This window comes from Podarcis cretensis (assembly GCF_951804945.1).
Source record: "Podarcis cretensis genome assembly, chromosome: 14".
In the NCBI taxonomy this organism is placed as follows: Eukaryota; Metazoa; Chordata; class Lepidosauria; order Squamata; family Lacertidae; genus Podarcis; species Podarcis cretensis.
In genome coordinates, this window is record NC_137183.1 from 33450672 (window position 1) to 33467211 (window position 16540).

Here is a 16540-nt window from a genome sequence, read left to right on the forward strand (position 1 = left end):
ATAAAGCTTGCACTTGTTCCCCGCAGGAATCAAAGCTGCCACATTCGAAAATATCGCTCCGACAGCTATATTTTGGCGACGTTCGACAAAAGAGCAATTATGGGGTTCTTCCCCCGACTCCACATGAGGAAATTGCGCGCACCATGATACGGGCGCACGGCTGCAGAGCGCGGCGGGTTCCTTTTGATCTTTCTCTCTCTCGTGCTCTTTTGGGAAGCGTCTGCAACCTTTCCCAACCGAGCACCGCCCGCGCTTTGGATAGAGACGCCCCAGACGTGCCCACCTGTTCCTCCGGCTCTGGGCTCTTTCCACCTCGGCGCCCAAGATCACACCGGGAACAGGAGGAGAGGCTCTTGGGGGCAAGTTTCTTTCCCCGGGGCTTAGAAAAAGGAAGCGGGCTGTTTACCAAGCAGAAGTGAGGGGGGGGGGAGCCGTGCGGGCAACCTTTTGCAGTTTGCGGGAGGGGTGGATTCCGCGCAAACGCGCCCCTAAATCCCAGTTCTTTCGTAGAGCAAAGAATACGAATTAGTGCGCAAAGGAGACACTTCGGGAAATCCGCTTTACAGGGCGAGGGGGGCAGCATCCCCCACCCCTCAGGAGACTCCCCCCCCCACCTCACATCACCAACCCCATTCCTTCAGGCGCCCAGCCAGAGGCTTGATGCAAAGTAGCCTTGGCAAACGAAGGGCATGGATGAAATAGACAAGACGCCACTTGAAATTGACGAGGTAAGGCGTCTCGGCTTGGAACTAGCATTCCGGGCTGGCTGGAAAAAGACTCCTCACTCCTAAATGGGAGTGAAGGAAAAGAGACTGAATGAGTCAAACGGAAGCCAATCTCTCTCTCTCTCTCTCTCTCTCTCTCTCTCTCTCTCTCTCTCTCTGTGTGTGTGTGTGTGTGTGTGTGTGTGTGTGTGTTGTGTGCATTCTTGCCTGTTGCCTTTTCTTCTCCAATTGTTGCGTTCACCACTTTGCGCATCTCCCTTATTATCGGACTGCCCTGGAGACGCTTCTCACTGACGCTTTAATGTTACGGCTGGTTTATTTTTATATGTATACATAGGCGATGGGGGCAGGAGGGAAGCGAGGAAGGGAAGAAATATGGGCACGACCTCTGGCTGTTCAGCTCTGCTAAAATCCCTCGCTTCCCCCACGTCCCTTGCTCCTGTGAAGGAGCTCTGCGCAACCCGAAAGCTTGCGCACCGCATAGTTTAACCATGGAACTCGCTCCCGCAGGAGGCAGCGATGCCCAACAACTTGGATGGCTCTAAAAGAGGACTGGACCAATTCACGGAGGAGAGGGCTGCCAGTGGCGACTAGCCACGATGACTACTCTTCCTCTACAGTCGGAGACTTCTGTACCCCTGTTGCCGGAAACCACAGAAGGGGAGGGTGCTCTTGTGCTTGAGTGCTGCTTGCGGATTTCCTTTGGTTGGCCACTGTGAGAACAGGATGCTGGACTATGATGGGCAATTGGCCTGATCCAGCAGGCTCGTCTTGTGTCCTGCGTTTTGGATCCTAGCCGTCGCAGAGCATTTCGCCTGTAACATTTTCGGAGCAGAGTCCTACCTTTTGGTTTCTGCGATGTTGTTACCCTGCAAAGCTTCCAGCGCCAGACAGAGGGCCTTCTCGGTAGTGGCGCCCACCCTGTGGAACACCCTCCCTTCAGATGTGAAGGAAATAAGTAGCTATCCTATCTTTAAAAGACATCTGAAGGCAGCCCTGTTTAGGGAAGTTTTTAATATTTAATGCTGTACTGTTTTTAACATTTGATTGGGAGCCGCCCAGAGTGGCTGGGGAAACTCAGCCAGATGGGCGGGATATAAATAAGTTGTTGTTGTTGTTGTTTGTTGTTGTTGTTGTTGTTGTTGTTGTTGTTGTTGTTGTTGTTGTTGTTAGCGCTTATGGTGCAAGCCATAAAGTGACATGACTGCAGCTCTTTCGTACTTCGGCGCGCCAAAGGTACTAAGGTACTAAGAAACGGCCGCCTTCCGAAATCCAACCCACGCGCAACTTTCAAGCGTCTGCTTTCTTTCCCCCCTCTTTTCAAAGGAGCTCCCTGGAGCCCTCGGGCGAGATGTTTCCCCGCCCTCCTTGCAAGGCAGGTCCGTTGTCTGCAGGGGGTACTGCAACCCGCTGGCCGCAGCCTATAAAGCGCAACAGGCAAATCCCCTTCCCCCGCGTCCCACCTCCTTCCCCCGCCGTCGACTGTGCTACTTAGAGACCTGGCGCTGGATATTTATTTAGTGAGGCGCTTGAGCAGGGAGAGCGAGGGTTTGGCTTTCCGGAGCCAGGAGCCTGCCGGCTTCAGAGACAGAATTTTGCTGCTGTGGTGGGGTCAAGGAAAAGACGACGCCTGTCCCAGAAGGACATTGTCCTAGAGAGAAGCAGCTGCGTTTGGCGACCATCAGCAGGACAATCCGACCGGAGGAGACAGCAGGAGGGAGGCTGGCTGGACCTGGATTTTGAGGAAAGTTGGAGGGCAAGCTTGGAGCAGGACGGTCCTTGGAAGTGGGGCGGAGAGAGACCAAGCCAAGCCAGGTAAAGCAACAAACATATGGTTGGAAGGAGGGCGGAGAGGTGGGTAGAAGCGAGAGACTTCAAGTCTAGCGGGAAGGCATTGTGGCAAAAGCTTTGGGGGACTGGGCTAGAGCCCCTCCACCGAGGAGCCACCAGACTCTTTTGTGGCTTTGGCAAGAGCAGATTAACATGGACACACTCTTCTGGGGGTGTGCAGAATGAGTCAATCCTTGGAACAATCTCAAGGTTTTTGAACAATTCGTGGCTGCTTAATTCAAGAGGATCAATTTTCTGGCATTGGAGGTCACTTTTTGTGTGTTTGTGTGTTTGTGGGCAACCAACATGTCATTATCATCACCAATTAATAAAATACATTTGTATTATTGATAATATTATTAATAGTATTAAATGCCATTAAATATTAATGATATTAAATATTTATTTATTATTTATTATTATTTAGCATTATTATTATTATTATTATTATTATTATTATTATTATTGGTGTACGCAGAAGGAAGTTGCAAGCATGGACTTCCCATCATTTGTCACACATTTGTGTGTGAGTTAGTCCACTTCCTCTTACACTGAAATGACCATTGTGTAGGGAAAAGGGAAGGCTTGGGCTGATTCACACATGCCTGCCCACCACTTGATTCCTGAACCCCCATTATCTGGCAACTGAATGTGCGAAAAGGTCCACACTTGACTGTCATGCAAAGCTAGGTAGCTCAGTTGGCTAGATCATGGAGGTGATAATGCTACGGTTGCAGGATCAACCCCCATAAGGGATAGCTGCACATTCCTGCATTGAAGGGTGGGCCTGGATGATCCCCAGGGTCCCTTCCAATTTTATGATTCTCTGTTTCTATGATTGGAAGATTGTGATCAGAAGAACCACTGGGTATAGGGCGATATATAAATCCAATAAGTAATAATAATAATAAGAAAAGATCTGGCAGGGGTGGGGAGGCTGACCTGCGATGGTGCATTTCACACATGCAGGTCAGTGCATGATCCCAGTCACCTTCAAAGCAGTAGAAGTGCAGGTGTGAAGCAGTCCAATGAGCACTGGGTGCATATCAGCTGGCTTGCACATACACAGATATCACATGTCATTTCATGTACATTTGGGAACTAGCGACTGAGCATTTGAACTGATTTTGCTGGGCAGCTTTTTGCTCCGGAGATGAAATTCTGTTTGTGACTTGCAAGTGACCCACTCAGGATTGCAAGCCACCCTCTTGGTGTTTCTGTCACTGAGTGATAGGAAAAGGCAGCAGTAGCTCAGTGGTTAAAACAACTGCTTTGCATGTAGAAGGTCCCAAGTTCAATCCCCAGCAACTCCAGAAAGGGCTGAGAATGTCTTCTGCCCCAAACCCTGGAGAGCCACTGCCATTCAGTGTAGACAATGCTGAGCTAGATAGACCAATAGTCTGGCTTAGCATAAAGCAGTCAGTGCTGAACTAGGTGAAGTATCAGTCAGATTCAGCATGATGTCGTCAATGGACCAATGGTCTGACTGTAAGGCAGTAAGGCAGCTCCCTATGTCCCTAACATGCAATTTTTAAAAACAAAATGAAATGCTTTCAGACTGCCTTTCCATATACTCAGATGTGTGAATGAGGCCCCTTTCTGTGCAGTGTGGAACAAGCATGCATACATCATGTTAATTAAACCAGAATAAGCATCCAGTATTCAGAATTATTAATGCAATATGCCATTTCCCCGTCTGTGAACTGAGCCTGCATTGAAACAGCGAGAAAGATCCATTCTTTCTCCACCAGAGATTGTGATGGGACAGATGAAGAGTATTAAGGGCTAAATAAGTTTCATTAAAAGATCTTGCCTGTATACCTTGAGGTGACTTTCCTTCTGATGGAGAAATAAGTGGACATAAAGACAAAATTTAGGGGATGATGAAGGCTGCTTTCTGTTTCTTTTAAAGTGGACCTGCTTTTAGCACATTTTAAAATATGAATCTGTAGTTTGCAAGAGAAATGCATGTGTTCATTCAATAGAATTGATGACTAGAACTTGAATAATCCCCACAGAGGCATTTGAAAGTCGGAAAGAATTGGCTGGATCTGCAGTGAAATTAGGTCGGCAGTGATGATGACAATATTTTTTTCTGTGGTGGCTCCCATCAGGCAGAACTCCCTCCACCAGGAAACAAATGAGACCCCTTCTTGCTTTTATTCCTCAGAAGATCTGTTAAGACCTTTAAAATGTTTTAAATGATTATAACCCATCCTGGGACCTGACAGTGAAGGACGGGTAATTAATGGAATCATTATCATTATCAATAAACACAAATCCTGAATGTGTTTTGCTTTCCCCTAAGCTGGTGAGTCAGACTGCTTTTCTACTAGCTTACATCTCAGTTCTTAAGCTACTAAATATTTTGATTTCCTCTGATGCTTTAAATCACTGGCATTGAACCTCCAGCTTTTCAGATGTTTTTGGTCTCCAAACCTCCAAAGCCAGCTTGTTCAAAGGGCAGTGGATGATGGGAGTTGTAGTTCAGTGACATCTGGAGGGCCACAGCACCCCCTCATGCCCTACTTTAAATGAACTTTTAATGTTTTGTTTAATACTGAAGTCTTTGGTATCTTGTTTCCATCTGTAAGCTGCTTAAGGGACTGTTTGGAGATGGTGACTCAGTGGAGGCTGGTTCATAGGGCCTCAGTCTGTCCCTATTTTGGGGTCTTCCTTAAAAAAAGCTCAAGAACCTTTTGCAACCTGGCAACCCATTCCAGAGGTAGCACTGCCTGTCAATTTCCTGCACTGCCTCTGCCTCAGTGTGGCCCCTTGAAGAACTCAGCATGGAAGTGGATGGGAGCAAAACCATTGTTTGTTGCCTCTGTCATTGGCGCTGGTGCCATCAACTCTTTGGGCTCTCTGCCTACCACCAGTCCCAAGAGGCACAAACCACCACTGCCACTACTCCAGGGCTAAGGTGAGGTGGCGACAGGAGTGCCAGCTTGGCCCCATGACCTTGAGTGCCCGGGGCCGTGGGTGCCATGCAGTCCTGGCAACAAAATTTGTGGGTGCCCAGCCCCTTCATGGGGAATTTTGTGGGTGCTCAGGTACCCAGGGCCCTAGGGAGTTGGCACCTATGGCCATTTGATTCATGGGAATGGTGTGGAGGAAATAATTGCTTTAGTGTAAAACCCAGCAAGCAAACAACCCAAGAGAACCCATTGGAATATCCTTCTTGGGCTGTGTCTTGACCATTAGCCACTGTAACTCCAGGAGCCCTTCTCTGTGGCCGTGGCTGCATCATCTTTAGGTACTGCATCATAGGTATAATTCGGGCAATGCAGTGGTGAACTAGATGACCCTGTGGGTCCCTTCCAGTTCTACAATTCTAGATTCTTGTTCTCTGCCATTTAGGAGCCCTGAGAACACTGGATTACACTTTAGACAGAGACTTCCTTTACAGCCAGGGCTATATTTTCTAGAGGGAGAATAATTTTTTATTTGTTGCTTTGTCCTTGGGATTGGAATTTGAAACCTTATCAGCCCAGCCTGTTTGCAACCAAATTAAGTGGCTGCTTCAACTTCATCCATTTTTCTTATGACTAAAAAGGCAGAAGACAGGAGATAGGGCAGGTTAAATGGCACGCGCACGCGCGCGCACACACACACACACACTTTTTTTTTTTGCTTGAGTATTCAACTCCAGGAAGAATTATTTTTAACTCAAAATTATGCATGTAAAAATAACATGTAATACCAATCATAAAGAACTGCAGTTATAAATTGCTCTGAGTCTAAGGAGGATCTGATGGATTAAAATATCAAAGGGAATAACCTACTAGACCTCAGCGATTCCACCAGAGCCCAGAAAAAGCAAAGAATGTGAGGGAAGAGGTAGGATTCAGCACCCTGTGTAGGGAGGGGTGAATCTGTCAGTTTGAGTTGCTCTCAGTTTCTAATTTTTCCCAGTCTGAAAGTATAGTTCTCCACATTTTTACATTTGTTCATGTTTTCTTAAATAAATAATAATAATCCTCATGAAAATTCATTAAAAATAGCATGAATTTCTTCTAATACACACATTTGTGTATGCAATTTTGCCTAATATGCACGTTGTTGTAAAGCATGTTCCTCTTCTATAATACTAATGCTATTTTTTGCTAATATATGCATTTCAATGCACATTTTACTCTAGTATACATTCATCTTTCTGCACATTACTTATCTGAAGAAATGCATTGCAAAAAAAGTCTGGCAAAGGATGGCTGTGTATTTTGGTTTGGTTTGTGTATTGGTTCAAGAAAGTGCGAATTACATAGGTTCATTCTAAAATGCAAATAGAATTGAATTTATCCCCCATCCCTAATTCTTAGAACCTCATTTTCTGCGCTTCTGATAAAGTAAATTTCTAATCCCTATGGTTGTTCCTGAAAGTATGAGCACAGCAGGGAGCTGATTAAGACATCCATGGGTCAAAAATGTTTTAACTTTTAATAGATTAAGAGTTACAGAAAGGGAAGAGTTTTAAAGAGAGAGCGGCAAACTCACTGGCACACAGCTCACTGAAGATGAGTAGAAACCTATCGTTATAGGTGTCTTGCAACAATGTGAACTTGCACAAGCTGTTATAAAATGGGTGTTACATTGGCTACTTTAAAGTCCTTAGGTATGTAGGCTGATCTGAAGGACAAGTTACATATTTTTGTTAGAAGATCACCAGTTTCGCATTTGAGTTCGCTGAGAACTCTCGGGAGGATGCCATCTGGGCCGGTGATTTGTCAGTTTTTAGTTTTCTATTAAGCCTAGAACTTCATCTCTCATCACCACTGTTTGGCTTATTTCCCCAGGCTCACCTTCTGAAAAGGCACTGAGATCTGCCCAATATCTTCCATTGTGAAGGCAGATGCAAATATGGTAGTTCATTCAGTTTCTCCACAATCTCCTTATCCTCCTTTAGCACCCATTTGACCCCCTTGTCATCCAAGAGTCCAATCACCTCCCTAGACAGTTTCCTGCTACTAATATATTTAAAGAACATCTTGTTTATTGTCTTAATGTTTTCAGCAATGTGTTCCTCACATTCTTTTTTAGCACCCCTTACTGTCTGCCTACAATTTCTTTCTTTCTCTTTGCCAATGTTTTCGCGTTCTTTTTCGTTCTGTTCATTTGGACAAGACTTCGGTTTTTTGAGGGAAGTCTTCTCACCTCTAATAGCTTCTTTGACTCTGCTCAGTAACCGTGTTGGTGTCATCTTCACGCTCACCTTTCCTGATCTGCCATATACACTCCAGTTGATTGTCTAATACTGTGTTTTTAAACAACTCTCAAGCATTTTGGAGTGATTTGAACCTTTTGATTCTGCCTTCCAACTTCCTTTTTATCAATCTTCTCATTCTGAGGAAGTTCCCCTTTTAAAAACCAAATGTGACCATGTGCGCTTTCCTTGGCAACTGGCCATTTCCATGTATATTTAATTTAATAGTGCTATGACCACTGTTCCCAATTGGCTTACCCACATTTATATCTCGCACCAGATCTTGGGTGCCTCTCAAGATTAGGTCTAGGGTGCCACCCCTCTAGTCAGTTCAAGCACTAACTGTTGGCTCACCCTAATAGCCTTGGAAGTTTATGGATCAACACATGGTCAATATAAATAACTAAAATGTGCATAGATACAGAGGTTCTCCCCATTTACTGCCCCTGAATTCTTTGCAGCGATAACATTCTTCCTTCCATGTCTACATTCTTCCTTCAGTGGTGTAGCATTTTATGTCTCCTGGGAGAAGGACTGTAGATCAGATGCATGCTGGGAGGGACCCCTGCCTGAAACCCCAGAGAGATGCTTCCAGTCAGCATAGACAATACGAAGATGGACCATTGCTCTGACTTGGTATAAGGCAGCTTCCTATGTTCCAAACCCTGAGGGTGAAGACTGGGATCAGGTCTGGTGAGTTGTTGGAACAGGAAGCTGCCTGAGTCTGGTACTGAGCTGGATAGACCAAGGTTCTGACTCAGTTTCCTGTGGGGGAAGGGGGCACAGCTCAGGGGTGGAGCACCTTCTTTGCATGCAGAAGGTCCCATGTTCAGTCCCTGGCATCTCCAGGTAAGGCTGGGTGAGGAGCCACTGCCAGCCAGTGTGGACAATACTGAGCTCGATGGCTTGACACGGTATGAGGCAGCCTTCTCTTTTCCTTTGAGAGAATGATCCAGTAGCATCCAAGGCTATTATGGTGAGCTCATTTTGTTCACAGCTCCCATATTCATTTTTATTTGCAGGAGAAGGTTGATGGGAGAAAACAAAACATCTGCTTAATTCCTAAATAATTGCCAGCCAGGGTAGCTAATTATTTTGGTGCATTACAGCAGAATGTGCAAGGCAGCTGTTTCATACATTTTAAACAGGAGAGATTTCTGAACATGCCCACCAATAATCTTTTCTTTTCGTGTTTCTGTTCGTTTTTCTCTCCCCCAGGATGAAAATGCTGAGGGACACTAGGCTTCATCATTCTTAAGAAACCACATTGAGACAAGGAGCATGGATCCTTTGTACTTCTCCACCGCTTTCCTCAAAGAAGCCATCCCTCCAGATGATAACTTCTCCTTTATGGCTAACACAACAAGCAACACGACTGTCGGAGGGTTTTCCATTCCTACCAGCATCCGCTCTGTGCTCATTCCAATCATTTACCTCATGGTTTGTGCCGTTGGGCTGAGTGGGAACACCTTGGTCATTTATGTGGTCCTGCGTTATGCCAAGATGAAAACTGTCACCAACATTTACATTTTAAACTTGGCAATCGCTGACGTACTCTTCATGCTCGGCTTGCCATTCCTGGCTACCCAGAATGCTATCTCCTACTGGCCATTTGGGACTTTCATGTGCAGGCTAGTGACAGCTTTTGATGGCATCAACCAATTCACCAGTATCTTTTGCTTGACAGTCATGAGTCTGGACCGCTACCTTGCTGTGGTTCACCCCATCAAGTCTACCAAGTGGCGTCACCCAAGGTTCGCCAGGCTGATCAGCCTGGCAGTCTGGACTTTCTCCTTCCTAGTGGTGCTCCCAATGATCATATTCGCTGATGTCCAGGAAACCTTTGACACCTGCAACATGAGCTGGCCTGACCCGGTGCAGATCTGGTCTGCGGTGTTCATCATTTACACCTCCGTCTTGGGGTTCTTTGGACCTCTGCTGGTGATCTGCCTCTGCTACCTGCTGATCATCATCAAAGTCAAGTCCTCGGGAATCCGAGTAGGCTCTACAAGGCGCCGAAGGTCGGAAAGGAAAGTGACCAAGATGGTGGTCATCATTGTGGTTGTTTTTGTTTTCTGTTGGCTTCCCTTCTACATTGTCAACATCATCAACCTGATCTTCATCTTGCCGGAGGAGCCTGTCTTGGTTGGCATCTTCTGTTTCGTGGTGGTTCTCTCCTATGCCAACAGCTGTGCCAACCCCATCCTGTATGGATTTCTTTCCGAAAACTTCAAGCAGAGCTTTCAGAAGGTCCTGTGCCTCCGCAAAGGAAATGGCATTGAAGACGGTGACCCAACTGAACATCGGCAAGAGAAGAGCAGCCGCCTGCAGGAGGCGATGCTACTCCAGAGAAGTGTGGAGTCCAATGGGCACATGCAGACTAGCAAGCTGTAGAAAGGGACCTCCATTGCCTTCAAGAGAACTGGAACTTGCTTGGAGCACATTGTGGTGGCAAATGCCATGGGCATGATAAGAATGGACTTTGCCAAATCCTGTTTCCAGGGTGTACAAATATTTGCTTTCTTTCCGCCTTGCACAGAAATGATCTCCTCTTCAACATTACACCACACAAGCAAGGCCAGGAAACAGGGGTGGGGCTATGCAGATCAAGAGGGTGGGGCATGCAGATAGCAGGAGGCTTGATTCTCAATGGGGAATGCTGTTACTCCACCTCAACCATTGGCTTCATAAATAGGTGGAAGGGTAAGAAGGCCTGGATCTCTCTACCTCACCCCAGCCCATCCAACATGGTAGATATATCTCCATCATGCTTCATGGGCAAGGGAGACATACGCCAGTTCCCAATGTTCTACCCTTTGGGCTGATGGGAGTTGTAGTCCAAGAAGCTGGAGGACACCAGGTTGGCAACAGATAGACTAGTGCAATCCATAAACGGAAACCACAACAGGATTGGACAGACTTGATTCTCTGTGGATAAGTTAAGCTGGTATAAAATGGATGGAAATTTGTAGTATTGATACATAGAATGCATTGTAAATCCTGCCAACCCTAACACACCATGCGACACTGTCCCCAGGTATGTTTCCACAGCTCTGTTGAGCATGCTACAATCCACCTAGCCACTATTGGTAAAACAAAGCATTCTCACATCTCACTTACATGCTTCTAGTGGCCTGCTGTTTTGCAGATTGCTTCCAGCAGGGGCAGAAGCAACACCATCCACCTCAGCGACAAACCTGAGCAAAGCCAATATGTAGAAAAATGTTCCATTTTGTGTCCTGCTTTCCTAAGGGTTTTTGCCCTGCCATTTTCCCTAAATCTAGCAACACCCATTATCAGCACCACTAGAAATCCATTTGAATTAGGAATCAGATTTTAAGCGTTGCACGCCAATGCTAGTTGGGATAATTTGGGTGGTGATTTGGGGAGAGGAGTAAATTAATTAAAGCCAAACCAGAATCATAGAGTTGGAAGGGACCCAAGGGTCATCTAGTCCAACCCCTGCAATGCAGAAACCTCAGCTAAAGCATCCGTGATAGATGGCCACCCAACCTCTGCTTCAAAACCTCTAAGGAAGGAGAGTCCAAAACCTCCCAAAAGAGTCCATTCCACTGTTAAACAATTCTTACTGTCAGAAAGTTTTTCTGAATGTTTAGTCGGAATCTCCTTTCTTGTAACTTGAAGTCATTGGTTCGAGTCCTACCCTCCAGAGCAAGAGAAAACAAGCATGCTCCCTTCTCCATGTGACAGCCCTTAAGATATTTGAAGATGGCTATCATATCTTCTCTCAGTCTCCTCTTTTCCAGGCTAAACATACCCAGCTCCTTCAAGGCTTAGTTTCCAGACCCTTGATCATCTTGGTTGCCCTCCTCTGCACACGTTCCAGCTTGTCAACATCCTTCTTAAACTGTGGTGCCCAGAATGGGACACAGTATTCCAGGTGTGGTCTGACCAAGTCTGCAGACCCGTGAGTGGTAGTAGGGTGCCTGGAATACGAATCAACAAGTATTGCACCAGCTCCTGCAAGTGGCAGTTAAAGCATGGACCAGCAGGGGCACTGTCCAATAGTGTCAGCAAGTCTAATGAAGAGCCAGAAGGCCTACTTCTGAGCAGGAAGAAGCTGTCCTGCAGGCTGCCAGAACTGGGACCTGGTCCTTGGAGCAGGTGCCCCAGGAGCATCCTGGCCACAACTGCCTCACCTTTCCTAGCACACATATCAGGGACCTGATTCAGACCATAGATGGGGTACTGATGCTGAGTAAAGCTCTGACCATTGGACTGGTGCATTAGTTCAAGCTTGCTACTGCCTCTGCTTGTGAGGGCTGAGGGGTTAGTGTGGTGAATCCATCGCTGGAAAATTTGAGTCCCTTCAATTCTGCAGGGTGGCACAATTTCCTTGCAGTATAGCCTCCGGGGTTCTGTCAGAGTGCCCAGTTTCCTACGGTCCTGGTTCTGTGGCAGAGTTCTCTAATGAGAATGTTTTATCTGAATCTTGCTCTGGGAACTGGCAGATTCCCCTTCCCCTCCTCAAAAGCACAAGAACAGGTGTAGGGAGAAGGTCTGGAAGTGGTCACATGCAAGCCATATACTCAAAATATTATTACGCCACTTTTAAGAGTCTTGGCTTCCCCCAAATAATACTGGGAGCTGTCATTCATCAAAAGTGCTGAGAGTTCTTAGGAGATACTTGTATTCCCTTCCCAGGACTACAGTTCCCAGAGTTATATGGGCAGGGGGGTTGTTAAACCACTCTGGGAATTGTAGTTCTGGGAGGAGGAAAAGGGTCACCTAACAACTCTCTGCACCCTGAACAAACAACAATTCTGGGGGTTCTTTGGGGAAAGGCACGGCTGCTTAAAGTAATATCAAAGCACTTTAAACGTAAGGTGTGGATGTGGTCAGTGTGGCAATTTGCTCTTTTTTTGCAGCTAATTCTGCATCTGCTAAGGTCTGTCCTTAACAACTTGGTACTCCGAAGTGCCGAACTTTTTCTCGCTCATGCCCAGAGTGCACAGCCTGATGTGGTCCAATGCAATCTTGCCTTGTTGATAAGAGGATTTTTAAATGCACACCCCTATAATGTGTTCCTTTGCAGTGTTATCTTTTTTAAAAAAAAGTCATGTCATCTCTCAGCACTTGTTTTCTTGCTTCTGAAAGTGTGTGTCGTCTGCTGCTGTTTTGAAATGCCAGGAACCAGATTTGCTGTAAATAAGGGTCAGGCTGTAGCATCCCGATGTCCTTCAAAATGCTTTAAGAATAAATAGACAAGGTAGCTCCAAACGAGGTGTGATGGGGGCGGGCGGCGGTGTTGTGCCACCAACCCCCATCTCTGTTCTATGTCTCCCTGGTAACATCTAGCAAAAGAAGATGGGAGATGAGATCCTCATTGCATCGAACATTTCGCTGCTTCAACTTCTCTCACTGTCTGCTGCTCTTGGAGGGGGAAGAAATGTCAAGTGTGATGGAAGTGTGTCATGCATTATATTTTTATGGAGAGATGCAGGTAAGAGAAAGGTGACAACCACATCCTCCTCCCCCCCCCCCGGCAATTTTTTCTAGGGCTGCAGTTTATATTAGGGTAATCTAATTTTTCTTAAGACTTGATTGTGTTATATATAACCCATTAAAATGAATGCATCTAAATTAGTCATGCCCATCAGTTTCAAAAGGTCTGTGCTTAAGACAAACATTGAACACTACCTATCAAAATGTAAAAGCCTTGGATCTATTCCAAAGGAACTCCACAATTGGGAAGCACTGTGTGTGTGTGTGTGTGTGTGTGTGTGTGTGTGTGTGTGTGTGTGTGTGTTGTCACCCTGAGGGCCACATTACTTCCCAAGGAACCCCCCAGGGGCCAAATACTAACCTAGGCAAATGAACCATCTCCAAATTTCCCATGTCACACCTTATTTGTGAGGATCTGAATTTGCGCAGAAGTAGCCCAGGAAATCCTCTGGGCTCTTGGTTCACTCTGTACATTTCACCTTTCATACGAAGCTGTTTGTTGAATGTGACCTCACTGTTTTTACATCTGAGAATGATTGTGTTGTCCTGGCAAGGTTTTGTGAATTCATGTGCTGGTTTGCTGTCCAAAATATGGCTGAGAATTAAATACTATTTTCAGATATTAAAATGTGAGTCAAATGATGTTCTTGCAAAGTGGTCATGGATTTATTTATTTTCTTCCTTCCCCCACCTTTGTACGCTTCCTTCAGTCACAGAAACCCTGCAATATCAACATGGTATCTCTGGCCTTCTTATCCCAAAGGGAGGCAGGGGAGGACTAACAGGCATTAAGGTTGTAGCAGTGTGCAAGGGGGGAAAGAAAGTCTAGTTACTCCATTCATTTTTGTCACTGAAACTTCCATTCATTTCCGGTGCAATTCCATGCAAACCTACTCAGAAATAAGTCCCCTTAAGTTCAATGGGACCTACACCCAGATAAGTGAGTGTAGGATCACAGCCTTTGTGATTTATTAGTTAGAACTTCATTAATCTCATTGCTGAATCAAAACTAGTTCGTTCCTGAAAGCTAGTTCATTTCATCCCATCCATTTGTGTTTGCCATCAATTTCAATGGGAGTACCTGACAGCCTTCTACTGCCCATAACTTTGGTGTTATCTATCCTATCATACAATTTTCAAGTGTTCTCCTCCTCCTCCTCAAAGGTATCAGACCTGCAAAAAACATGCAATGTTTCTATCTATCATCTATCTATCTATCTATATCTATCTATCTATCATCTATCTATCTATATCTCCTTTTGGACCAGTAACGTACTGATGGGAAACAATCCTACATTTTTTATTGCAAAGAAAAGATCACCATAGACTATCCTCACCCATATTTAAACAGTCTGCTTCATTACTTATACAAATATCACACTGACATTTACTTGTTGAATAAGGATTTAACCAATTTCCCCGAAAGGAAATACAGGAAAAACCCAAGGTGGGGGAAGCAGAGTTGCAGACGTCCTAGGCAACAAATGGTCAGAAAGAGAGAGTTATATGAGTTGTCTTCACCAAATGAGTCCGGAGGAAGCGGAGGGTTTCTGTATCACATTTTAAGTAGAGGATGTCTTCAAATCCTGCCATACTGGAGGGGCAGGATTCAGAACTGGGGAGAGCAGGAATAAAACCTATATTTTCATATTGCTCAATTGACACTAGTTCCTTTCCCAGCATTTTGATCCTACTTATCCTTACTGGGGAGGAATCCCCCACTGACTTCATGCAGAATCAATTCACAGCACTTTTCAGGCGCCAAAAATATGTAATAGTAGATCCAGCCTGTGTGTGTGGACTACATAGAAAAAAACAAGCACAGGGTCTCCGTTAACACTAGAATAAAATGTCCTGGGTAGACAGCCTTGATAATAATAATAAAAATAGGACTTCAAAAAACAAAGCAAACAAATTCACCTCCTGAACTGTTTGTGGTAATGAAAGTGATGGGAAATGTACGGAAAGTGTGAGATAATGGTTATTCCCTGGAACCTCTGCAGAAACAATCAGAATGAATGCTCAGTAAACATAACAACTGTGGAAAGTCTGTGGAAACAAATCAGGAGGAATGCTCGGGAAACAGGTTGCCTGGAGGAGCCTGGAGTCATGGTGTGTGCAGGATTTCTGACTCACCCCTTATGGCCTCATCCGTTGGTGTTGGGCGGGTTTTTTGGTTTTGCAAAATTGCTCCTCCTAGTTGGTTCTGTTAAAACAGGAGTGCGGAAGCTTTTTCAGCCTAGGGGCCACATTCCCTCCTGGAAAACCTTCTGAAAACCTTATGAAAAGGAGATTAGATACCATATTTTTTGCTCTATAAGAATCACTTTCCCTCCTAAAAAGTAAGGGGAAATGTGTGTGTGTCTTATGGAGTGAATGCAGGCTGCGCAGCTATCCCAGAAGCCAGAACAGCGAGAGGGATCACTGTGCAGCGATCCCTTCTGTTGTTCTGGCTTCTGAGATTCAGAATATTTTTTTTCTTCTTTTCCTCCTCCAAAAACTAGGTTTGTCTTATAGTCTGGTGCGTCTTATAGAGTGAAAAATACGGTAATTGATGAATGAAAATTCCATCCTTAGATCTGGCATGGTTCAGGAATTCTTACAAAACAACAACAACAGCAACCAGTGTGGTTTAGAAATCAGTGGTTAAAATTATAGAAGTTTTGAAGGGTTCAGTCTGCAATCTTGCTTCAAGATGATGTACCATGACATCCAAACATAGACAAAAACCTGATCTCAGGAACCATTATGCAAAATTTGGTGGTGATAGCTTAAGAGGTGTCAAAATGCAGAGTGAGCAAACAACTTTCTAAAATATATAGTGGAGTCTCCAGCTACAAAAACACCACCACTCTAAATAGTAGATACTGGAGACCAACGAAAAGGATTAAAAGCAGGAGGAGATTCATAGCTCCGTGGTAGAACATCTGCATTGCATGCAGAAGGTCCACAGTTCAGTTTCCTGCATCTCTAGGTAGGGCTGGTAGAGACTTCTGTCTGGAGCCCTGAAGAACCACTGCCAATCAGGGCAGAGAACACTAAGTTGGTTGGGCCAATGTTCTGCATGTTAGATATTCCCTGTAATGAGGAGCCAGAGGTGCAAAAGAGCGAACAGCTCCTGTAGGACTCAAAACATTTGGCACAAGCTCTCTATGGATTTCCCAAACAGCTTGTTAAATAGACCTAGAGCAAATCAGGTTGCAGCTCCAACAGCTGGGAGGTCTAAGACCTTAAAACAAACTGAGCCAGAAAGATCCCCAATAGACTATTCATCCTGTTATGAGAATTATAAGGCCTAAGATATAATATAAATGTTCAT

General features: G+C 45.2%; 1 protein-coding gene across 1 annotated transcript; it reads left to right on the forward strand.

Moving 5' to 3' along the window:
• Positions 1-315: 315 nt before the first annotated feature.
• On the forward strand, positions 316-13863 carry SSTR5 (somatostatin receptor 5). The gene is made up of 3 exons (XM_079953615.1): positions 316-728; positions 1899-2540; positions 8974-13863. The coding sequence occupies exon 3, from the start codon at positions 9037-9039 to the stop codon at positions 10147-10149; it is 1113 nt and encodes a 370-aa protein (XP_079809741.1). The 5' UTR covers positions 316-728; positions 1899-2540; positions 8974-9036; the 3' UTR covers positions 10150-13863.
• The last annotated feature ends 2677 nt before the right edge of the window (positions 13864-16540 follow it).

Excerpts from the sequence above, each read along its gene's own strand:
- SSTR5 (XM_079953615.1), top strand. The coding sequence starts at position 9,037 with ATGGATCCTTTGTACTTCTCCACCGCTTTCCTCAAAGAAGCCATCCCT.